Source organism: Balaenoptera ricei, chromosome 1 (genome assembly GCF_028023285.1).
Source record: "Balaenoptera ricei isolate mBalRic1 chromosome 1, mBalRic1.hap2, whole genome shotgun sequence".
Classification (NCBI taxonomy): domain Eukaryota; kingdom Metazoa; phylum Chordata; class Mammalia; order Artiodactyla; family Balaenopteridae; genus Balaenoptera; species Balaenoptera ricei.
This window is the reverse complement of record NC_082639.1, coordinates 160,394,750-160,419,327: the sequence shown is the minus strand read 5'-3', so window position 1 is coordinate 160,419,327 and position 24,578 is coordinate 160,394,750. Positions and strand designations below refer to the sequence as shown.

Genomic DNA, 24,578 nt, shown 5'->3' with positions numbered 1-24,578 from the left:
GAGGTTTGAGAGGGAAGATGCAGCTGTCCAGTTCTTTCAGTGGTTTCAATATCCTCCTCTCTGTGCTCACGGAGTGCTGGTGATGGTGGAAATATGGTCCAAGTGCGGGGATAGACCCCCTCCACCCTTCTCAAACTGCTTTATCTTATTTCTTCACCCAATCCGCTCTAAACCTCTCAGTTAAGGAGGCCCTGGGGGTGGTTTTCCTTCTCCGGTCCCTGATCTCCCCAACCCCTAACCCTCTGAACAGAAATGAGGTGCGAGAGTCCACACTGGGGAGCGGCCCAGGGGTGATTTCTCATTCTTCTTTCTTCCTCCTTCATTTTATTTATTTTTTTCCTTTAAAAAACACTATTTATCGATTCTTTTTTTTCTATTTACGAAAGCAATTTATGATCCACATAGATTTGGAGATACAGAAAAATTTCCCTAGTGCCCCCTGCCCTCAAAATCATCCATCCTGTTCATTGAAAACCAGTATTCAACTTTTGGTTATGTCTTTTTAAAATCATTTCTTTTCTATAGATATACACCTAATTTTAAAACTTTTTAGTTTGTAATACTTTTAGATTTACAGAAAAGTTGCAAAGACAATAGAGTTCCCATATACCCTTCAACAAGTTTTCCCTGATGTTAACATCATAGTACAATAATCAAAACTGAGAATTAATACTGGTGGAGTAACATTCACTAAACTGCAGATTTTATTCGGATTCCACCAGTTTTTCCACTTATGTCCCTTTTCTGTCCCAAGATCCAATCCAGGATATCACATTGCATTAGTATATAACTAATTTTTTAAAAAATGCATATCCCACTATGCGCACTATTTTGTACCCAGCTATTTTTGTTGGTAATATATCATAAGCATTTCCCCATTCAGTTAAAATTCTTCTATGTCATTACCATTTTTTTTAAACATCTTTATTGGAGTATAATTGCTTTACAATGGTGTGTCCGTTTCTGCTTTATAACAAAGTGAATCAGCTATACATATACATATATCCCCAAATCTCCTCCCTCTTGCATCTCCCTCCTGTCCTCCCTATCCCAACTCTCTAGGTGGTTACAAAGCACCAAGCTGATCTCCCTGTGCTATGTGGCTGCTTCCCACTAGCTATCTATTTTACATTTGGTAGTATATATAAGTCCATGCCACTCTCTCACTTCATCCCAGCTTACCCTTCCCCCTCCCCGTGTCCTCAAGTCCATTCTCTACGGTCATTACCATTTTTAATGGCAGCATAATGTTCCATTACATGGATTTGCCGTAATTTGCTTAGCCAATGGCTTATTATTCCACATTTAAATTGTTTCTAATTTTTCACTATTATAAAGAATGATGAGGGCTTCCCTGGTGGCACAGTGGTTAAGAATCCGCCTGCAAGGGACACGAGTTCGAGCCCTGGTCCAGGAAGATCCCACGTGCCGCGGAGCAACTAAGCCCGTGTGCCACAACTAATGAGCCTGTGCTCTAGAGCCTGCAAGCCACAACTACTGAGCCCATGTGCCACAACTGAAGCCTGCACGCCTAGAGCCCGTGCTCTGCAACAAGAGAAGCCACTGCAATGAGAAGCTCACACACCACAACGGAGGGGTGGCCCCCACTCGCCGCAACTAGAGAAAGCCCGCATGCAGCAATGAAGACCCAGTGCAACCAAAAATAAATAAATAAATAAATTTATTTGTAAAAAAAAGAATGATGAGATGAACATCTTGTACATACTTCTGATATACATATCTCTGGTTATTTTGCCATAAGAGAAATCCCAGAAATGGAATTCCTGTGTCCAGAGGACCCATCCTTCCCCCTTCTAAGTCCACGGTGAGGATTTGGGCCTATTGATGGCCTTTATGCCTAAAGAGACTGTTGACCCTTCATCCTGAGACAGGCAGGGGAAGAAGCAAAGAACCCTCTCAAAGGGGACCACCACCTTTGGGTGGTAGAGATAGCAAGAGGAGGAGGAAACATCAAGGCAACTCCAGGTTCTTCATGGCTTCTCAGGCATTTTCCAGGCTACCCAGCCCCAGATGGCTATCTTATCTCGGTAGAAAGAGGACGATGCTCGCTCTGAGCCCAAGGATAATGGGAAGGGGCTACGGGTGGGGGGTGGAGCAGAAGCTGCTAATGCATTTTTGCCAGCATCTTTGGTTTCTCCAATATCCAGCCAGACTATTAGCAGTTCCCCAAGGATGGCCTTGCTCCTCACGCCATCCCCCATTTCCTATAAATGGGAAGTGGCTAGGGAGTAGGGTGTGTGCATGTGCCTGTGTGGTGGGGGAGGGAGTGGGGATGAAGGGAAAGGGACATGGTGGTCTTCCTACAGCTGACTTAGTGGGGAACTGAAACCCAGAGAAGCTGTTACTAATCCAGAACGACCCAGCATTGTGGGGAGTAGTTTGGGTGTTAGGACTTTCATTAAGGCTTGGAAGTTACTGGTCAGGATAGATGAGGGATTGCTGCCTCTGCCTTGTTTCTGGGGCCCAGAGACTCTGTGTGTGTGAGTGTGTGTGTGTGTGTGTGTGTGTGTGTGTGTGTGTGTCTGTATTAGTAGTAGCAGTAGTGGTAGTAGTAGTAACTGGACTGAGGGATTGCTTCAGTTTCTTTATCTGAAAATGATATCCATCTCTTGAGTTGTCACAAGGATTGAATGAGTTAATACATGAAATGCATTTAGAACAGTGCCTGGCACAATCAGTAAAAGTTAACTATTATTACATGAGGCTACACCAGCAGAAAAAGGGGAGGGAGCATCTTCCCAGCAGAAGCCCCTACAGCACCCTGTGCTGGGTGGGGCCTGGAGAGTACATCCAACTGGCTTGGTAAAGAAGGGTCACCTGCATTGGGGAGGGGTGAGCCAGGAAAGGGGTCGGCGGCCGGGAAGACGCAGGGTGCTCTGGCGCAGGCCAACTTGCTTGGGGAGGAGTGAGGGGTTATTAAGGAGGGAAAGGTGGCTTAGCCCTGGCGCTTATTCAGGTGGCCAGACCCGCTGGGTGGGGTCCAGTATCTCACAGCAGGCTGTCTGCTCACTCTCCTGAGCCCTCCTCCCCCTTCCTCGTGTGGGAGGGAGGGTTCCTATTCCTCTGAGGTGGGACAACTCCCTCCTGCTCCCCCAGTGCTCCTTCCCCAAGCCTGGAAAATACCACCATCCACTCTCTCCTGGCTCAGTAATTTTCCAGCTGACCTGGAATTCCCTCTGACTCCTGCCCCCTTTTTTGGGGCAAAGGAGACACCAGCTCAGGGACCCAGGACTCCACCCAAGTCTCTCTGCTGGCCACAAATGGGTGTGCCAAAGGCTTTGGAAAGCCACTGGGGCACTGGAGGGTCACCTGCTGGGAGGTGGGGGGTGAGTGAGCCCAGAGACGCAATGCTGAGACCGTTTACAAGTTAAACTTATTCATTGACCCAGAAGGTAGATTCTTGGTTTTTCTCCCTCTGCTCTCTCCTGCACCCACGCTCTCTTCCCCACAGCCAACAGGGCTCCACTGTTCCCCACTCCTTTCTAGATTTCCCATTCTTCTCTGCCTCCAGTTGGAGGTGCCCTTAGAGACCCTCTGGCCAACTCCTTCTTACCAAGGTTCAGAATATGGAAGGGACTTGCCCAACATCACAGCCGGTTGGTGGCAGGGCCAGCACTGGAGCTCAATGCCCCAGTGCCCAGTCCATGGCTACAGTCAACTAGGTCCTCCCCTTCAAAGCCATCTTCCTCCGATTTTTGTAGCATTCGAGTCAACAATGCACACAAATTGGAGTTCTCTCCACTCTAATAAAACTCCATGAAGGAAGAAAGACACAACTGGGCCTCCAACCCCAAGGCCAGCCTGGGCCCCCAGTTATCTCCCACCTGCATTGTTCACTCTTGTCAAAGGCATTCTGGAAACAGGTATCTTTTGGGACCTTGCTCAACAGCTGACAAAGGGAACATTTTACTGTCAGTGTATCACCCCCTTTCCCCATACACACCCTTAAGGAGAAAAAAAAATTGAAATTTGGCTTTTAACTTCAGGAAGGAGTGAGTTAGCTATCAGGAAGCTCTTTATGCCTCAGAGAACAGCAAACAGTAGGAAGAGTAACTCCGGGAGAATGTGACATCTCCTTTCAAGGCTGGTCCTGGATGGGTGGGGTGCTGCTCGGACCGGGGACAAGGGGATGGCCGGAAGAGCGCGTGGGGGTAATGGTCGCAGACTGGCTCAGGGGAGGGGAGGCGCCCCGCGGAGCCGGGCAGCTTTCACCTAAGTGTTTTGGTGGCGAGGGGGCGGCGCACTGCCCTAGGTAATGATAGAGCAGTCTGGGAGCCACGCGGAGGCTGCCCGTCGCGGTCGCGGCTACAAAGACAGCTTCGAGACCTCCCGCTTTCTTCCCTTGGGTACCAGCCCCACCCCTTCGTACCCCCTCCCAGCACCCCCCACCTCCGTCCCTCCTCGCCCCGCCCCCTCCTGGCCGCCCCAGCGCGCATGCTCTTTCCCCCCCGCGGAGTAACCTGGAGATTTAAAAGCCGCCCGCTGGCGCGCGTGGGGGGAGGCGGGGGGGACGAGTTCGCACGCGCGGGCCCCGGGTGACAGCCGCGCGCCTCGGCCAGGTAGGGGCGCGCCCGCCCTTCTCCGCGGGGAGGGGGTCCCGGCGCGGGAAGGGGAGGAGCGCTGCGCGGCCGAGCTCCGTGGTGTCGCGTGTTTTGCGCCCCGCAGGAGGGGGCCGCGCCGTGGCTGTCCCGGACCCGCGCGCCCAGCCCCCTGAGTCCCAGGGGAGCTGACGGGGTTGCGGGCGCCCGGGCGCGCCCCCTCTTCCTGCACCGGGCCGGCTGCGGGGTGCTCGGGTCTCCGCGGAGGTGGGCCGGGCTGGAGGCGCCGGGTCCCCCGCGTCCCGGGCCGGGCGGCGGGGTGGGCGGGGAGAGGCGCCTCCCCGGAGCCCCGGGCCGGGCAGACGGCGGGCACACCGGCCGCTCGCTCCTGTTGCCGCCTCCCGCGTCAGAGTTTTCTTTGGAAAGTTGCATTTATTTTCTTCCCTTGTCTCGGCTTCACCGGAAAGGGGCAGGATGAGTCACCGTGGCGCGCACAGTCCGGGACCTGGGAGCCGGGCAAGGGGTCGGCGGTCGGGACGACGCGGGGTGCTCGGGCGCGGGCCAACTTGCTTGGGGAGGAGTGAGGGGTTATTAAGGAGGGAAGGGTGGCTGAGCCCTTTCGGACGTTAGTCTTGGGGCTTGGCTCTAGGCAGAGAGTTGGGCTGGAGTGTGTGCCCCGTCCTGAGCCTCGGTTATCCCTCATGGGAGGAGGAGAAAGAGAGGGCGTCTTTATCCTTGCCTCCCGGGCTCAGGTAGGGATGGTGAGAATGCTGAGATCAGCAAACAGGTGCGATGAGGTGATATCTGGGCATTCACTACAGCTTCTCAGGGCTCTGGGCTTAGGCATGGCAGGCCTGCTGGAGAAGGCCCCATGGACCCTCAGGGTTGCTCCTGAGTGAGGGTCAGTCCTTCCCATAGTCTCCTGTTCTCCCCAGGCGCTGCAGCCCTGTCAGTTGATCTTGCCCTTGACCTCTGAATCAGTTTCCTCTTCCTGACAGACACTCTTGATGTGCTCAGCTTTCCCCCCGTCCCCAGGGCCACACCTTCCCCTTTCTTTTTTCCCAAGGGGCCAGAGTTGAGTGTAGGGAGGGGTTTGGCATGGTGGGTACCTGCTGAGGACTTGCCCTTCAGCTGTTACACGGACCTGATCCCAGTGGAGCAGGGACTAAGAATAGCCCAGCTGCTGTCTTGCTGCCCTGGAGTCTGCAGCCGGGCACAGCCTGTGGACCAGGGCCTAGAGTGACCCTTGCTGGGCTCCTGAAAGCGTTGCTCAGGGGTTGGGGTGAGGCCCCGGGGGCTTCTGGCTGCCTTTCATGATGCACTTAGCACTTCAGAGCGGGACAGCCTTGGTGTTGGACTCACCTGCCCAAGGCCTGGGGAACAGGCTGGCATATGGGGGTGGGGAGGGCAGGGCCAGGAAGTGTAGGCTGATGATTTCCTCAGGCTTCCCTATAGAGCAACTTCTAGGGTGTGATTGCAAAGTTATCTGAGGTCACAGTCCTTTTTGTTGGATGGGTCTCATCCTCTCATTCCTCCCTTATCTCCTCCCCACAAGCTTGTCTGGAGCCGGGACTCAGTTGTTCTAAAAGTGCTCAGAAAAATGGAGCTCGAGTCAGCAGGATGAATCTGAAGGTACAAATACAGTTGTGGGTGAATGTACAGCTGTGGACATTCAGGCCCCACCTTAGTGGAGATGTGATGGGGGCGGGGTGGGGGGAGTTTTCCTTTGTACTCATGGAGTGTATGGTGAACTCGCCTGTTCCTCCTGGCTCTGAGGTGTCCCGAAGGAGGAGGAGGAGGAGCTGGACAGTGACCCTTGGTGGCCCACTGAGGTACCTCCAGGCCACTGGGTGGTGGAAAGATGGCATGGATTCCCCTCTCTCAGCCTGGGTAGGGCTCTGGAGATTAAAGGCAGAGAGGCAGGGATCGTCTCAGGACTCCAAAAGTGAAATTAAGCTCTATCATTTGGACCATTGGAGCCTGATAACACAGCATTATGGATAACAACCCAGACTGTCAGGTATTTATATCCTGGCTGCTCCAAACTGGCTGTGGGACGAAGGGCAAGTTACTTAACCTCTTTTAAGTCTCAGTATCCCTGGCTGCAAAATGGGGATGATAGTGATCATGATAATATCTACTCTGTAGCTTTGTTATTTATTAAATAATAAATAGAACAAATATATATGTAAATATATAATTATATATATCTAAAATGTAAAAAAAAAAACTATAGCTCTATTAAACCATATATATAGAGCACTGGACTGTGTGCCTGATAGGTAACAAGTGCTCAGTAAATGTTAGCTGGTATTAACTATATCTACTATATCTACACCTGTGACCCAGTGGACAGCAGCACCCAGCCTGGGCATCTGTTCTTGGGTTCTCCTGTAGACCTTTGTTTCTTTGGGACCAAGGCCTCCTGGACTTCGGGGAGTAGGTATGACTAGTTGAAACTGGGCTCTAGCACTCAGATGCCTGGGTTTGAATCCCATTTCCTCTTGCACAAGTTACTTCACCTGTCTGTGCTTCAACTTCCTCCTCTGTAAAATGAGGATAACAGTACCTACCTCACAGTATTGTGAGGATTAAACGAGCTGATAAAACCTCTGAGCCCAGCAGCTGCAAGTAAAAAGAGCTTGATAAATGTCAGCTGCTGTTATTTGGTAACAATGGAGGCAATCATTGTGGTTTACACTCAGGAACCAAAGTTTCTTAGCAAGGGAATTATACTATATACAACTATACGTAAACTGTGAATGACACATTTGCAGTTGAACTTGTGGTCTGGTGCAAAGAACACACCAGGACTTCATGTCCTGGTCTCTCCCCTGTCAATACTGTGTGTGGTTTGTTTTTTAATCAGTCCAGAAACCCCTGGCCTGCCTGTTCCCTCAAGATGGAAGAAAGTGCCATGACGTGATGGAGGTGAATATATATCCTGAAAGGTTAAGTGCCTTCTATGCAGAAAAGGTTATTTGTTCTGATTTTTGGAGAAATTGTGTGAGAGGGAGGGAGTGTTCTGCTCTGTCCTCCCCCCACCCCCCAACCCTTGGGATACTTTGCACTGCTTTCTGGTGTCAAGAAGAAAAACCCAGCCTGGCTTTCTGTGAACAGTCAGTGGCCCTGTTTGTTGGATAGCAAGGGTGGAGGCTGGACCAGTTGGTACCAGGCCCAGTGTCTTGAAGGCTGATGCCACTTGACTCCCAGCAATAGAGCTGGAGTGTGGAGCTTTGTCCAGTGTATTAAGTGTCCCTGCTTGGGGGCAGGGGCTGGTGACAGAGCCATCACGGGATGGTCCTGATGTCTGGCCAGAACTTCCTGTTTAATCCCTTTTTCTGCTACGTGGTCTGTGTTTCCTCCTCCATGGGAAGAAGTCCACAGTTTTGTCACTGACCCTGAACGACTTGTGGGGCTTCTTGCTTCCGATGTTGGAGACAGGCCTACCTCACCTGTTGGCCTTGGTTTCTGTGTCTGTAAAATGTAGATGATAATATTCACCTTGCAAAGTTATGGTGAGGATTAAATGAGATCGCCATATTTAGCAAGGAGCCTGCATAGACCAGGTGCTCGGTTCGTGTTTGTTCCTTTCCCCTTCTTTGTTAATTCTGGAGATCACTGTCTCTGGGAAGCTGGGATGAGCCAGCAAGAAGGAGGTTGACGACTAGTCAAGGTTTGGGAGAAAGGGGTCCTTGACAGCTCGAGGTCCAGGCAGCCCTGGAGGAGGTGGAGGACTTGAGCTGCACAGGGTTCAGGTGAAAGGGAGAGGAGGCCCAGGGGAGGTAACTGGAACCGATGACTACTTTGAAAGCAAAAATAGGCCCAGTGCTGATGAATAGCCCCGTCTTGGGCCCATGTCTCATGATTTGGGGTCTGGTATTCTTTCCACCACCCCTGACTGGGGAGTGGCTAAAAGGAGAGGTGGGTGCATATAGAAATCCCAGGCTCCAGCAGCTGTGTTTTGCAGACATCTACCCTTTGCATAGTTCCTACCTACTCGTCTCTCACGGCTCAGCCTCCTCTAGGAAGTTCTGGAGGCACTGAATATGTCCTACTGTAAGGACTTGGGTCTCAGCCCCTGCACCACCTCACTGTGCTCTGGCTACACCTTGGCCCTTCTTCTGAAGGGGCTGAAGTCAGTTGTTTCTGAATCCCCAGCCCCTTCACAGCAGGCTTGCACACGTGCCCGGAGCTCAGTAGTGGTGGGTGGGTAGGCTTTAGTCTCTTGGACATTTCTCTGGGGAAGGTGAGGTTGTAATGCACTGAGGTGCACTCTCTTCAAGGGTGGGCAAAGTAGGGCTCTTTAACAACAACAAAAAAATCACATCTTTTTTGGACCCCCCTCACGCCCTGCTTACCACTGAGTGGACTGTTTTGGAGAACACATCCCCAGGACTGAGTCCGGCCCAGAGCCCTCTGATGATAAATGGGGCTGGTCACAGACCTTAGGATAGCAGCGCTGAGAGAGCCTGGCCTCCTTCCTGTATCCATCACCTTCTAAGGGAGCCCAGGCAGCAGGGAGGGGACAAGGATGTGCATGGCTGGGGAGAACTGCCTGGTCTGGCTGACTGGCAAAGTTCAAGTTCACTAGGAGGGAGGCTGTTCAGGTTTCACTTTGCAGGGGCTGTAGGGAGCAAGGGGAGGGAACTTCCCAGTGGCCTAAACGTGCCAAGCTCCCCATTCTCCTCCTGCGTTCCAATGCCCCCACCCTGGGCCAAGGGATTTCTTGGTACCACTACCCCCACCTTGTAGGAGAGTGTTTATTGTGGCCCAAGTAGAGGAAGAATTTAGTTACTGATTTCTGCCAGGAACAGAGTCCAGCTCTGGGAGGGAGTAGGGAAGAGGGCAATTCTGCCCCCAGATGTCTTGGTTACTCGGATCAGTTTCAGGTGACCGCTGACCCTTGGCGCTCTGTTGTACTGGAGCAATGTGTAGGCAGGTAAAGGATGGGGTAAGTGCAGCTGGGGAGCCCTTCTCCACCTGGTTCTCCTTGGCTCTCATTGGTGGAAGGCTATACCCCCCCCCCCTCTCCCCACCAGTGCCACGTGGCTTTGTCAGTGAGCACTCAGTGGGCACCTGTCCCTGGTGAGCATGCTGCCTGGGGCCGGGGGCGCGGGTGTGAGATCACAAAGCTGCACAGTTGTAAAGAACCTTAGACAGCATCTAGACTAGCTCTCATTTTACGGGTGCGGGAACTGAGTCCCAGAGAGGTAGAGTGGCTTATTCTAGGCTACACAGTTATAAGAGTTGCTGAAACCGGACTACACTGTCCAGGCTCCTAGTTCAGTGCACTTTGTAGAATTTTTGAATGGTTTGAATTTTCCATTCAGCCCTTTTTACCTGTGCAACTTTGGGTGTGTTAATGAATTTCTGAGACTCCATTTTCATCCTTGTGAAATAGGAATATTAAATAATTTGTAGGATTGTACAAATGGTATGAATTAGAGAAGGTTTGGCAGGTACATGCAGACACCTCCTGGACGGTTGGCAGGTGTCAGCCGCTGTGATTATTTTCCCTGTGGCTGGGAACCACCCTGTCTCCTAACTGGGGTTGTTTATCCCACCCTTCCTTTCCCTTTGCAGCCTCCAGCACCAGGCAGGTCTGCTGAGTGACCTCTGCTCACCTGCCGGGGCCAGCACCTGGGGAGGCATTTACATTCTTGGCATTCCTCTTGCCTTTGGGGGCTGAAAGAGGCGCTAGTGCCCGGGTGGGAGGCACGTGGGTGAGGGGGATGGAAGCTGAGAAGAGAAGCAGTGTTGGTCCCCCTCCGACCTCTGCTGCTCCTGTTGGGAATGAGAAACCCCCTCCCAAGTTTCTCCGCTGAGGAAGCCCAGACAACTGAAGAAGTGGCTGCCAGGAACTTCCACATACTTCCTTCAAACACACTACACGACTATGAAGTTGGTGGTATTAATCTAAGTTTCCTCGCCTGTCAAATGGGTATACTCATTGTACCCGCCTCATCAGGCACTTGGAAGATTAAAACGCTTGGAAGAGTGCCTAGCATGTAGTAAACCTCAGTGTTAGCTGCTGTTAGTAATTGCAGATGAGGAAACTGAGGCTTAGGGAGGTCAGTTAACAAGGTCACATATAGTTACAGTGACATATGGAGATGGCATGCAAACCCATGCCAGACCTCGGTCACCCTATAGAATGCACTGGGTTCGGGGATGTCTGGGCTCAGAGGCCTGTGACACCTGCGGTGGAAGAGAGCTCCAGGTTGAAGAATACTGATTGTCTTGGTTTGGAAGGCACTTGGTCAAGGTGACCCCGAGTGACCTTGGGTCGCAGCTGTTCGCAGAAAGGAAGTCTGATTGGGAGGCACAGGTGCCTGGAGTCAGATGTGTGTCTGTTTTGACCATCCGCGTGGGGTTGCCACGTGATTCTGGGAGGGGTGCTTGGCCTAGACTAGCCAAGGTGAGGGTCAGGCCAGCCCCAGAATTCCTGTCGCTGGATTGGAGAGGGGAGGGGAGATCAGAGCAGGCTCCAGGGACAGCCCGCTGTCCTTTCCCCTCCCCTTCCCCCAACCTCCTCCGGCATTTGTTTCCTTTCAGAAGCTGGGCGGGGGCTCTCAGACGGCAACAAAAGCAACTTTCCTCCAAGCCACTGCCACCTGTTGGGTTTTCATACATTGGGGGTGAGCGGGGGGAGGGAGCCGTTGCCCTTTTCCCAGTGTCTGCAGTGTGCCCCCTCTGCGCCCCCAGGGACTGGGATTCTCTTTGCTGCCCAATGTGGCAGGGCTCAGGAGCTGGAGCGGGTGGGGGCCCGCAGCAGCTGGAAGGGGAATTGAGCGGGAAGGGGCCGGTGCTGGCAGCCGGGAGGGAGTTTGATGGATTACTCTGCAGGCCGAGAGGTTTCTCCCTAATCCCCCTTTGTGTCCCGGCCTGCAGGCCCCTCACTCTCTCTGACAAGCTGCTAAGCAGAAGGCTTCCAGTCCGAGTGAAGAAAAGGCAGCGCAGCAGGGCGGACTCTAAATCCCTGGCCTCTGGGCCCTGGGGAGGCAGGAGCTAGGGAGCAAGTCTGGATGGGGGTGGGGTCTTCTCTCTGCAGATGCTCCAGCCCCTGTTCTTCTGTCTTACAGTTCCCTCGAGGTGGGAAGGTTGCACTCTGAGTGGGGTTCTCAGGTGTCTGTGGGAGCGCTGGGAGGTTGTGGGTCTTGGCTCTTTGTGCAAATCACTGTTGCCTTCGGTAGGGTAGGGTTGGGGGGAGCAGACCCTTGCTTCTTTGGAAGTACGCGTTTGAGCTCAGAGAATCAAAGACTAAATATGTGTTGGAAGGCATGGAAGCCGTGCTTAGACTAGTCCTGTGTCCCCCTCTCCCTAGCTGCCCGGGCAGAAATTCCCACAGCGCAGCACCCCTGACGAGGGGGTCTGTCACGGTGGAGAGCTCACTGCCTCACAAGGATGTTCATTTCCCGTCTGCTGTCTGGCCAGCGCAGGCTCTTTCTGGGGTGTCCCCAAGACTCCTGTGGACCTGCCAAGGGCACTGGTCCCCTAGGACTTCTGTGCCCCCAACCTAGAGGATCTGGGAGAGCGCAACTTGGAATGAGATTCTGGCGTCCAGCCCGGTGTGGAGGAACAGGGGTCCCCCCTCCCGTGCAGTCTCACGTCCTCTACCTGTGGGCTTCTCCCCACCTGCAGTCCTGGCCTGGGCCAGATGGCCTGGGCTGGGGTGTGAGTTAGGGAGATTGGCCTGGAGTGATCCCACCCCTTTCTGCAGCTGAGTCGTTATTCCTCGTGGCTGGCCTACCCCATCCCCAGTTTCCTTCTCTGCGGGGAGGGGCTTCCCAGTGGCCGCGTGAGAAAGAGCACAGTCTTTGTGAGCGTGGAGGGAGGACGCAGGGTCGCCGGCTCGCGGGGTCAGGGTGCGGCCGTTTGATGTGCCTGGCCGGCTGTGGGGACACTGGCCCGCATAAAGAGGCCATAGAATTGCTGCCTGACACTGGCCCGCTGCGGGGCTGCCCCCAGCCCGGCTCCCTCTGACCTCTGTCCTTCAGGGGAGGGAATCTGCTCCCCCAGCTCCACCTCAGCCGCGAGGGGTGGCAGGAGCCCCTTTGAAAGCCCTCAAAGGCCTCTTTATATATCCCTCTGACTCTCCCTTCCCAGAGGAGCTACCAGGAGGTGCCTTTCGTCCTGCCTCCTCCACTCTTGAATTTTGGAGAAAGTTCAGGCCAAGTTTGTTCCTGTTGCTCAGTTTCATTTCCCTGTGCTCCCTGCTGGGGCCTAACCTGAGGTGGCGGGGTGGGCAGGGATGGGGCATTCCAGCCTGGGAGGCTCTGTCCCATCCACTCACCACCTTTGAACCCTTAGGAGAGCTGCCCCCTCTGGGGGTCGGGCTGGAATTTCCTTGGTGCGTGGGGGGCTGGGGGTAGGCGCTTAGGTCTTTCCTATCTCTTCCACCTCCCACTCCCAGGCTGCTTTCAGCCATTTATTCTGCAGGTAAGCATTTCCCAGGCTCCTTCTCATGCTAGGGTGGGTGCTGGAGAGTTGCAGTGGAGCCTACAGCCTGCTCTGGGGGTGCACTCGAAGTCTCCCTGTATCTGGAGCTGGGTAGGTAAAATGCAGGTTCACCGAACGTGCCCACGGCTCTCAGTCTCCCAGGGCTTGAGCTCTGCTCCCCCAAGGGTGAGGGAAGATGGCCTGGAGCAGAGCTCCCTAAAGGTTCCCAGAAGTCTTGGGTTTCCTCCAGCTTTCTTGCCTCCAGCTTTCTTGCTGTCCCGTTATCAGGGGGCCCAGAAAAGGGGGGAGATATTTGGACCTTGAGAGGGACTTGTCCTCCTTAGAAGGCTGCTATTCACAAGGTTAGGCCAGACTCCCCCTTTCACGTACCTCCACTTCCCTCCTCCTCCCGCCCCCTCCCCACCAGGTGAGCACTCGGGGGCTGGCTCTTCTGGTTGATCTTCTGTTTGCCGGACAGGGCGCTCCAGGAGCAGTGGGGCAGGAGGATCTGAGTCAGAAGCATCTCTGAGGCTGGAGGGGAGCCTTGGATCCTGTTTCCCCGCCTGTATTCCTGAGGAGGCGGGGGAGCTCCTGAAACAGAGGGACCCAACGGGGATCTGTCACTTTCAAGCTTTGGGAAGAAGTGTGCCCTGGGGCTGCGGATTGGAGTGGGTGTGACAAACCGCTTCCTGTTCCCCTCTGAACCTGGGACCCTGGGGCCTGGGCTTTTCTGTTTGTGTCCCTGGGAAGAAGGCCCTGGAGGGGCCGCTGGTGACTTGAGCTTGTGCTGTGGGAGTCCTCTGTAGTTTCTTCCACCTGAGAGCTGGGGTGGGGATGCAGTGGGGGAGGCTGGGGCACTGGGGAAGATGTAAGGAGGAGGAAGGGGGGGCTTTGGAAGGGAGAGTGTTCTTACGGGCTTGGACTTTTCTCGGGCACTTCTGGGCTGGGAAGAGTCAAGTCTGTGGCGGTGAGAGTGCCCAAAAGAGGGAGGACGGGCTCAGCAACCTAAGAGGAGAGGGGTGCCGAGCAGGGCTGGAGCCCGCCCACTTCCTACCCAACTCAAAGAATTCTTTACCTGGCCCAGCCCCTGGTCGCTGGGTAAAGCACCTCTGGTGGGTGGAGAGAGGCGCTGGGAGGGGGAAGCAGCTGGGCGGGGAGAGGCGCTGGGCTGTAGGAGGATTTTGCCTTTCTCCCTCGTGGGCTGTGGAGGTCCTGCTTGGTCCTGGGAGTGGGGAGCTGGATTAAGGGAGGGAGTAAGTCAGGTGGGGTGATTAATGGTTGCTGGAGAGCTGCAATTTATTTAAACCACAGGGAGCAACCAGGGCTTGGGTGCATGTTGTGGGAGAGGCTGCGTCTGATAAAGTCTGTTTGCTCAGGGAGGACCTGGTTCCTTAAAAACCCGGGGCAGGTGAGTCTCCAGGGCCCTCCCAGACTGAGGGTGGGGAGTGGAATGGGCTGGAAGCCTTTTGACCCAGAACCCTTCCCTCCAGGTCGGATAGCGCCACCCGTTGGTCTCTGCAGCCCCCTGCTTTCCTTCTGGGGGTGCCATGGCAATGCAGCAAGTGGGGAGAACTCGAGCCGAACCCACAGCCGCCCAGCTAAGGCTGTTGTCTGGCCCCCCAACCCACTTTTGGGACCGTGTGGGTCAATGTTTTCTCCCCGTGCCACCCCCATAGGAGTCTGTGCCTCTTCCCAAGTGGATGGTCTGGGTCTTAGTGGAACTTGGGGGAGGCGGCTGCCTAGCCTTGTCTGAAGTCCCTTCCTTGGTCTACAAGCTGCAAAGCCCTGGAGGGCAGTTACGGAACGGACGCATCTTACCCAGGATTGATGGCCGTCTGTTTTCTTTGTGGCACAGCTCAGAGAGCACCTACAACGTGCTTCGTAACACAAAAGTCCCTGCGGGGCTTAGTGATATTTGAAACGATAAAAGAAGTTGAAGCACCAAGTCATGAGATGCTGAGATTGGAAGAGGGCATGAATGAGGGCCGAGGGTGCTCCAGGAAGGCTCTCGGGTGGGCCCAGGCCCTTGGCAGTAAACCTTGCACAGGAGTGGTGCTCTTCAACAGTATCGATGGGGTTGAGTCGATGAGGCTAGGGAAGGCACTCCAGACTCTAGCCACAAGTGGTGTGAAGCTCTGTCCACCCGCCTACGCCGCCATGGGATGGATGACAGGTTGGGGGACTAGGGCCCACCCTCTATACCTTCTCTGCATAGCTGACTTGATTTCCCCTCTTTTGTGGTCACTTGTAAACAGCGGACTGCAGTGGGTGCCACAGTCAGGAAGCAAGACCTGGAGGCCCACTGCCTGTGGGTGGAGGACCCAGGGGGGGTGCTCCCCTGTTGGGATGTCTGTGCACAGGAGGTCTAGTAGGAAGGGCTGTGGGGACGTCTCTGCTGAGAGTGGAGCCAGGTGGGGAGAGAGGAAGCCTGCCCGGGGTCACTGGCATCATCGCAGTGGCTGCCAGGTGGTGCGGTTTCATGCCCCTGTGAGGCTGGAACCTGGGACCGGCCCCACTGTCCCCTGACAGTTGAGCAGCGCATGTGGGAATATGTCCTCCCCATGGACGCTGAGCATGGAGAGAAACTCAAGGTAGAGGTTTTCAGGCCTAGGTTCTTCCAGGGGAGCGCTTTTTAAATGGTTCCAGTGACAGGTTAAAACCCAACCTGACAAACCACAGCCTCTCTTTTTTTTTTTTTAAGACACCAATTGTACTTGAACATTTGTTACTTTTTTTAAAATTAATTAATTAATTTATTTATTTTTGGCTGTGTTGGGTCTTCGTTTCTGTGCGAGGGCTTTCTCTAGTTGCGGAGAGCGGGGGCCACTCTTCATTGCGGTGCGCGGGCCTCTATTGCAGCCTCTCTTGTTGCGGAGCACAGGCTCCAGACGCGCAGGCTCAGTAGTTGTGGCGCACGGGCTTAGTTGCTCCGCGGCATGTGGGATCTTCCCAGACCAGGGCTTGAACCTGTGCCCCCTGCATTGGCAGGCAGATTCTCAACCACTGCGCCACCAGGGAAGCCCACAGGGGAGCGCTTTTTAAATGGTTTCAGTGACAGCTTAAAACCCAACCCGACAAACCACAGCCTCTCTTGTCTTCCTCCTTGTCCTCGTCCTTGGGGTGGAGTTACGGTGCAGCATGGCTTGTGGCCAGGTAGTATGGAATAGGAAGTGTGACTCTTAACGAAGGGGAATTGAACAGCCCAGCTTTGGGAAGTAGAGAGAGAAAAGCGAACAAACCAGGCCTGGCAGAGGGTCTCCAGGGGGCACCTTGGTAACAGTGCCTCGGGAACTGGGAATTCAGCTGGTTTGATTTTTTTTTTTTTTCCTTCAATACTAGGAAACAAGGGCAATTGCAAAGATATTCCAAAACAGAGAATTACTGACATCTAGTTGGCCCTGGAGTGTACTGAGGTTTAAAAATCATATTTACCTTATTAATATGTCAACTTTAAGCTAGTATTAACATGCACTTCCTGATTGGCCAGTAGGGGGTGACACGTGGGTGGCAGGGCCACACCATCAGCCTGGGAGTGAACAAGATTCAGAATTCAGAGCAAATCCTGGAGATCAGATTCCCGGGAATCTCTGTGTGTGTGATTGTCCCAGCTCTTTTAATACTCTGTGTGTGTGATTGTCCCAGCTCTTTTAATACTCTGTGTGTGTGATTGTCCCAGCTCTTTTAGGATCTGAGTGTTGAGATATGTCCCCACCGCGGCACCCCACGACGACAGACAGGCGGTTAGCATGGCTGAGAAACTAGACCTGCACAGAGGGCCCGCAGAAATGGGTTTCTGGCTGAGTCCTAGGCGGTCGGTGGCAGCGAGGAGGAGAGGCCTAGGCGTCTGGAGCAAGGCTGAGACGGAGCAGTTCTGGAGTGTGTGAACAGGCCGGAGCCCTACCCACCTGGCCCGTCATGGTCCAGAGGCTGTGGGTGAGCCGCCTGCTGCGGCATCGGAAAGCCCAGCTCCTGCTGGTCAATCTGCTGACCTTCGGCCTGGAGGTGTGCCTGGCTGCAGGTATCACCTACGTGCCACCCCTGCTGTTGGAAGTGGGGGTAGAGGAGAAGTTCATGACCATGGTGCTGGGTGAGTCCCCACATCCTCCTTCCCTCCTGCTCCAGATATATGTCCCCTGGGGAAGTAGGGCGACAGGGCCTCTGCCCAAAGAGCTGCTTGGAGGCAGAGGTGGCTGCCTGCTGTCCCTGAGCCTGGTGGGTCAGCGTGGCTGGGGAGGGGGTGACCCTGGGCTGAGGGGGTCTGAGAGAAAGAAAAGGGTACAGGGACGTTCCCTGGTGACCTCTGTATCCCTGGTCCCTACGCCATGCATGGCCCACAGGAGACACTGGAGAAACTGCCTTTTGTAATTCATACCTGTGGTCTCATTTAATTCCTGCAGCAGCGCTTTGAGGTTACCCATTTCACAGAGAAGATGATGGAAGCTGATAAGCAGTTAGGTGACTTAGGCCGCTGGACGGCTAGCTTAGCTGCTGATTAGTAGGGTCGGGACCACCCTCAGCCCCCACCGCCAGGGCTCTTTCTTGCCGCTAGGGCAGGGGCTGGGCTCCTAACTGCGGACGAATTCTGTAAAAGCCACGGAGGGCAAATGTCATCATCATGTGACTCCCAAGAAGAGGGGGCTCTGTCAGGATGACAGGCTCTGGGGTCAGACTGCCTGTTGAAACCGTGCCTGTGCACGGCGATCACTGGTCAGTTGGCGCACTAGTGATATTAGTTGTGAGGAGTAAATTGGGGTCCTGTGAAGTACTCAGCACAGCCCCAGTACACAGTTGGCCCTCCATGTGATATCATCATCATTTCCATCCTTCTCGAGGCAGTTGGTACCCTTCCCCCTGCCCCTTCTGGGCCCCAGCCTCCAGCTCATACTACTTGCCCTTCTTGCAGGCATCGGTCCAGTGCTGGGTCTGGTGTCGGTCCCACTCGTGGGCTCAGCCAGCGACCACTGGCGTGGGCGCTATGGTCGCCGGAGGCCCTTCATCTGGGCCCTGTCCCTGGGTGTCCTACTGAGCCTCTTCCTCATCCCGAGGGCCGGCCGGCTGGCGGGGCTGCTGTGCCCGGACACCAGGCCCCTGGAGCTGGCACTGCTGATCCTGGGCGTGGGGCTGCTGGACTTCTGCGGCCAGGTGTGCTTCACTCCGCTGGAGGCCCTCCTCTCTGACCTCTTCCTGGACCCAGACCACTGTCGCCAGGCGTTCTCCGTCTACGCCTTCATGATCAGCCTGGGGGGCTGCCTGGGCTACCTTCTGCCTGCTATCGACTGGGATGCCAGTGCCCTGGCCCCCTACCTGGGCACCCAGGAAGAGTGCCTCTTTGGCCTGCTCACTCTCATCTTCCTCACTTGCGTGGCAGCCACACTGTTTGTGGCTGAGGAGGCAGCCCTGGGCCCAGCCGAGCCAGTGGAAGGGCTGTCGGTCCCCTCCATACCACCCCACTGCTGCCCGTGCCACGCCCGCCTGGCTTTCTGGAACCTGCGCACCCTCTTTCCCCGGCTGCACCAGCTCTGTTGCCGCATGCCTCGCACCCTACGCCGACTCTTCGTGGCCGAGCTGTGCAGTTGGATGGCATTCATGACCTTCACACTGTTTTACACAGACTTTGTGGGCGAGGGGCTGTACCAGGGTGTGCCCAGGGCTGAGCCAGGCACCGAGGCCCGGAGACACTATGATGAAGGTAAGGCCTTGGCAGCCTGGGGCCCTGTTGCGGGAGCTGCCCTCCTGTGGATGTTCGGGCGCAGGGAGATGCCCACAGCCTGTGCCTGGGCTGGAAGCTGTGCATCTGGGCCCCGATTTCCCCATCAGGAAAATGGGCCAGTGTACAGGCTGCGTGTGCAGCTGCTCAAGGAGCAGAGTGGCTTTGCTGCAGTCTCAGCAGAGCCTTGGGCTGATCGGAGAGTTTGATCAGTCATTGCCCCAACTTGATGGACGAAGAGGCTGAGCTTATTTAAGGTCCAGAAACTGGGCCTCGGATTTGCCTGGCCCGAACTTCAGTGTGCCTTCTGCTCCCCTACTGACTTTCCAAATCGCCTTGCCAGCCCCTTCCAGCTCAGGCGTCTGGAATTCTATCTTGGAGCCCACAGCAGAAATGTCTTCGTGTTCCCTCTACCCCTCCTGACAAGCTGAGCACAGCCAACCCTTAGAACATCTTCCTTTGCCCTTAGCCAGTGGCTTTGGCCACATTCCCTGAGGTCAGTGGAAGGACCTACACTCCCGTTGCTATGGGTAGGGCAGGGGATGCTGGGGACCAGGTCCGGAAAACAGCAGGTCTTGGGCAGCAGGTGCCTGTGGCTCCTAATTCTGAGCACCCCTCCCCTCCCCCATGGTATTGGGTCCTTTTTCCCCACCGCCTGTCTGATGGCCTCTTCCCCCTCCCTGCTCCAGGGGTCCGGATGGGCAGCCTGGGGCTGTTCCTGCAGTGTGCCGTCTCCCTGCTCTTCTCTCTGGTCATGGACCGGCTGGTGCAGCGATTCGGCACCCGGGCCGTCTATCTGGCCAGCATGGTGGCTTTCCCTGTGGCTGCCGGCGCCACGTGCCTGTCCCGCAGCGTGGTGGTGGTGACCGCTTCAGCTGCCCTCACTGGGTTCACCTTCTCTGCCCTGCAGATCCTGCCGTACACGCTAGCGTCCCTCTACCACCGGGAGAAGCAGGTACTCGCCCTGGCGGCGGAGTGGAGTGGGGTGGAGGGGCAGCTGACTAGCCCAGAACCGGTGTCTGGCAAGAGAAGCTGGAGAAGGAATTCTTTGATCAGAGAGGAAGCCTGTTGTAGCCCCAGGGCCAGAGACTTGGGCTGCGGAAGGACGGTGTAGATTAGATTCTGGGAATGACTTCCTGGTGTCAGGACTATAAAGCACTTAAAGTGGATGATTGCAGGAAATGTGAAATCCTTCTCTGGAAATCCTGAAGAATCAGGCTAGCAGAAGCCCTCAGTCAGGGCTGAGTTGTTCTGTGCAGAGGCAGGGGGCTGGATCAGATGACCTCTGGGTCCCTGGCTTCAGCAGCCAGTGAGTGGGAAAGGTCTGGTGTGGGCCACGCCTCTCCTTATTCAGGGGGGGACCTTGTGAGTGACCCAAACCTTGCTTTGGTCTCGGAGATGGGGAAAGCACCTTACCGCCCCTTCCCCTCTTTTGGTTTGTCTTCCTTTTCTGTTTAATTCTCTCTTTTCTTTTCCTGCCTCACTCCTTTGCCTCGTCCCCTCCCCCCGCCCCCATGGCGGATCTCTGAGCCTGATGCGCCTGACACCGCTCGCCTGGGCACTGTGTAAGTTGGGGGGCCTCCTTCCTGCTCAGCCCCACACTACCCAGCCCCTCCAGGGGCCCTCTCCTCTGGGAAGCCTCCTGACCAGGCTGTGTGGTCACCTTTGTTGTCTCCACTGGCCTCACTGAGCTACAGGCCTGGGTGCAGAGCTCTGCCCAGAGGGCAAGAAGTTGGGGCATCCCGAGGAAAAAGAGATGCAGCCTGGCTTCACAGGGCTTCTAGACCGTAGGAAAGACATAGTCTGCCCCTTGTAGTACATGGGTGGGGTGGCAGAGAAACACCTAGCTGGGAGGCTGGTTAACTGAATAGGTAGCTGCAGGGGTGGGGGTGGAGGTGGGGATTTGGGTTGGGGGAAGCTGGTCCCCGAGGCCCCTGTCAGTGCATTGATAACCTTCATCATCCTCCACGCTTTCCCGCCCTGGTTGGGGGCTTGGGCTGGTGTCCAGAAGCCCGGCTTGGGCACGTGCCAGGGAATGTGCTGAGCTGGTCTTCCCTTCAGGCTGAGAACACGTCTGTCCCCAGGGGCCTCTCCAAGCTCCAGCCGCACTGATCTTTTGTGGGGTGGCAGGCAGGAGGTGAGGTCCCAGGCATGGTTGGCCCCGCATCCCATCTATGTCTGCTTTGTCCACTTCTGGCTGCACCACGAGCCTTGGGATTCCCTGGTGCCGGGCTTGAGCTCTGCCGTGGCTCCCAGCGCTAATGCAGCTGACCCTGAGAGCTCTGTGTTAGGCACTAGTGGGCCTGGGGAAAGCGGTCAGATGAGTTCTGGCCTCGTCCTTAGATAGGAGGGAGGCTCTGGGACATTGCGGGCAGGGCAGGGGCAGGTCACACTGATCCAAGGCAGACAGTGAGAAGGAACGAGAAGGCTTCGGCCTCAGCACAGCTGGATCATGGGAGTTGGGAAGAGGGTGATTCTTTCTGTTCCTCGCTTCCTCCAGGCTGAGTCTGAGGACCCTCCCTGCCCCAGGCTGGGGCCGCATACCCACAGTAGGGCAGCAACTGTAGCCTGGGCCTGGGACCCACAGTGGGAAGGGAGCGTGTCTCTGTGGAGGTTGACAAGGATTTCCCAGTGGTGAGGTGGGAGGGGCAGGAGGAGGGTTAGGAGCATCTGTGTGGGGCTTTGGGGCCTTGGGGGCCCCACTTTTGGACTTTGTTCCTCTGCTCTGACATGTCTCTCTGCCCACCTGTCCTCATTCTTCTGTGTCTTTCCTTTACCTTGGGGTTCTGTTCTCTTCCTAACCTGCAGTACTGAGTTTGGCTGTCACTTACTGATTGTAGGAGAGGCTAGAGGAGACCTAGACTTCTGGTTTCAGATGTCCCCTCCTGCCCCCCTGCCCCCCTGCCCCCCTTCTGAGGAGAATCCTCACTAGACCCAGACCAAGCAGGGTCTGCTCAGTTTTCTGACCTGTTGCCCGATTTTCATTAAGGCCTAGTGCCTGGTTTCTTCCAGCCCCTGGGATAAAGGCCAGGGTCTGTTCTCCTAGTTGGGGGATCCCATGCTTGGGTACATACCTGTCCTTGTGTGTTCCCCTCCCCCCAGGTTTTCCTGCCCAAATACCGCGGAGATGATGGAGGTGGTGCCAGTGAGGACAGCCTGATGACCAGCTTCTCGCCGGGCCCTAAGGCCGGATCTCCCTTCCCCAGTGGACACGCGGGTGCTGGAGGCAGCGGCCTGCTCCCTCCTCCACCTGCTCTCTGCGGGGCCTCTGCCTGCGATGTCTCCATGCATGCAGTGGTGGGCGAGCCACCGGAGGCCAGGGTTGTTCCGGGCCGGGGCATCTGCCTGGACCTTGCCGTCCTGGACAGTGCCTTCCTGCTGTCCCAGGTGGCCCCGTCTCTGTTTATGGGCTCCATTGTTCAGCTCAGCCAGTCTGTCACTGCCTATATGGTGTCGGCTGCAGGTCTGGGTCTGGTTGCCATTTACTTCGTCACACAGGTGGTATTTGACAAGAGCGACTTGGCCAAATACTCTGTGTAGAGTACTTCCAACCCACTGAGGGAGGACCTGCCTCACTGGGTCCCAGCTCTCCCTATTCCAGTCTCCCGTTGGCCCGGTAGGGCTGGGGGCTGGCCTTCCAGTTTCTATTGCTGCCAAAGTGGTGTGGCTCTCTGCTGCCTCCCTGTGGCAGTGAGGTGCATAGCTGCACAAGTAGGGGACTGGGGCTTCTTCCCTCCCACCTCTCCTCAGTCTTTAGGGCTGGCTGACTGGAAGCTCTCCGGAAGGCTTCAGTCTGGACTTCCACGAGGAGAGAAGGGCAGGGCATTTAATTAACTCTGTGCACTGGAATGCAGGACTCTGCCGGGGGATCACCCAGGCTCAGGGTTAACAGCTAGTGTCCTGGTCGAGAAATACCCAGAGAAGGGATTTGGGGAGCTGAGTAAACTCAGCCACCTGGTCTCCTACAACCAAGGCCTCTTATCCCACAGGTTCTCCCAGTGTCGCTCTTGCATGGGAGTTTCTAATGTGAAACGCTCCTCTACAGGATTTGAAAGTATGAAAGTTACTGGGGGATGCGGTCCCGAGGGGAGAAAGGAAGCTGCCTAGCCCCACAGCGCCACCTCTCTCCTGTTCCCCCTCCCCTGCCTTTTATTAGGACTTGGCTTGTTGGCCCCTGTGTTGCCATCACAGGGACACGGGTTTTTAAATATTTAACTTATTTATTTAAGTAGAAGGGGAATCAAGGTGTTTAGGGGTTGGGTAGGATGAGATCCCTAATGACTAGGTCCCCTGAGACGATTGGTTATTGGGCTGAGAATTGTCAGAATCTCCTCCTGGAGTGATTGGTCTGGCCCCAGAACTGCCTAACCCTGAGCCTGGAAGCTCTGCTTACCCCAACTGATATCCCAAATCCTGTTACCCAAGGCGGGGAGGGCTGGGGAAAGGTGAAGGGTGGGGCTTCAGGTCTCAGCAGCCTCCGTAGCCTCCCCTCCCCTCTTGGCCCTGCCGCAGCGCCCCCCCCCCCCAGCTCCCCTCTGCTCCCTCTAGGACTGGGCTGATGAAGGAGCTGCCCAACCCCACCTTTCCCCACTGGCTCCACAGCCCTCTCCTTGGGGCTGTTTCAGGACCAGAAGCACAGAGTGTGGCTCCTTGAGCCTTTATCCGTCTCAGCCCCCAGGGCATATCTGTGCTTGGGGAATCTAGCACAGAAACTCAGGAGCACCCCCTGCCTGGGCTAAGGAGGTCTTATCTCCGGGGGCTTTAAGTGCCGTTTGCAATAATGTTATGTCTTATTTATTTAGTGGAGTAAATATTTTATACTGTATGTGAGCAATCAGAGTATAATGTTTATGGTGATGAAATTAAAGCCTTCTTATATGTTTAATTGGTCTTTGTGTCTTTTCTGAGCGGAAAAGACCAAATCTCTCAAATTATCCTCGGCTTCCTTCTCATCAGGACCGTTTTGGCAGCTTCAGTTCCCAGCACCACCAGCAGGTGGAGCCATAGACCAACACTCTTTTGTCCTTTGGCGATTGGGTGTGGCTGTGCTTCCCTAGAATTGGGGAGTCCCTTTGAGGGTGAGGGAGAGGGCGGGAGAGTAAGAAGTATAGAGAGTGGGGGCATTTTCCTTCTCAAATGGCTCGCGGTGTGGCCAACGAGATGGAGCAAGCACCCATTATCAACCAGAGCAATAGGAAGCCCCTGGCATGTATGGGTGAGGATTCGACACCACTGTGCCTCGGTTGCCACCCTTTCCCACCTCCTTCACCCTTCCTGCCAGGCTCAGGTCAAGTTCAGTCTTCTCAGCCTTGCCACTTCCTCACCCCTCCAAACTTGACTGGCCTTCCTGTCCCTTAAATTCAAGTGGTCAGTATAGTTAACACCCTAGGCAAAGACTAGCTTTATTTTTTAAATGTTCTATGTTTTATTTAACTTTCTATTAGTTTTCAAACATACGCAAGAAATGAGCCTGGTGATAATGAACCCAACTTCAACATTTATTAACATTCTGCCATTTTTATTTCATCTATATTCCCTCCCCACCCTTCCCCGCCCACCACCACCCCCCCCCCCGGGTATTTTTAAAGCATATGGCAGATACAATTTCACTTCACCTGAAAATACTTCAGAATGTATCTTTAAGAAATAGGACTTTTAAACAACTTGATCACAATACCATGAATATATTCAACAAACAGTAATTCCTTATCATCAATTACCCAGCCCATGTACAGTTTTCCCCAATTGCCTTGAAAATGTCTTTTTACAGTTGGTTTGTTTAAATCAAGATCTAAGAAAAACAACTATTAATTTGCATTTAGTGGTTATGCTTCTTAGGTTTCTCTTAATCTCTAACAGTTTCCCTCTTT

At 54.8% G+C, this 24,578-nt stretch overlaps 1 protein-coding gene across 8 annotated transcripts; it reads left to right on the top strand.

Moving 5' to 3' along the window:
• The first annotated feature begins 4,149 nt into the window (after positions 1 to 4,149).
• Positions 4,150 to 23,593, top strand: SLC45A3 (solute carrier family 45 member 3). 8 transcript variants are annotated; one of them, XM_059940315.1, is made up of 7 exons: positions 4,465 to 4,580; positions 6,115 to 6,191; positions 7,429 to 7,490; positions 16,678 to 17,088; positions 17,905 to 18,690; positions 19,398 to 19,663; positions 21,811 to 23,593. In XM_059940315.1, exons 4-7 carry the CDS (start codon positions 16,917 to 16,919, stop codon positions 22,246 to 22,248), a joined length of 1,662 nt encoding a protein of 553 aa, XP_059796298.1. In that variant the 5' UTR covers positions 4,465 to 4,580; positions 6,115 to 6,191; positions 7,429 to 7,490; positions 16,678 to 16,916; the 3' UTR covers positions 22,249 to 23,593. The 8 variants fall into 8 exon arrangements, with proteins under 8 accessions (XP_059796337.1, XP_059796319.1, XP_059796328.1 ...); XM_059940305.1 differs by lacking the exon at positions 7,429 to 7,490; XM_059940354.1 differs by lacking the exons at positions 4,465 to 4,580; positions 6,115 to 6,191; positions 7,429 to 7,490 and adding an exon at positions 4,150 to 4,172.
• Positions 23,594 to 24,578: the final 985 nt, after the last annotated feature.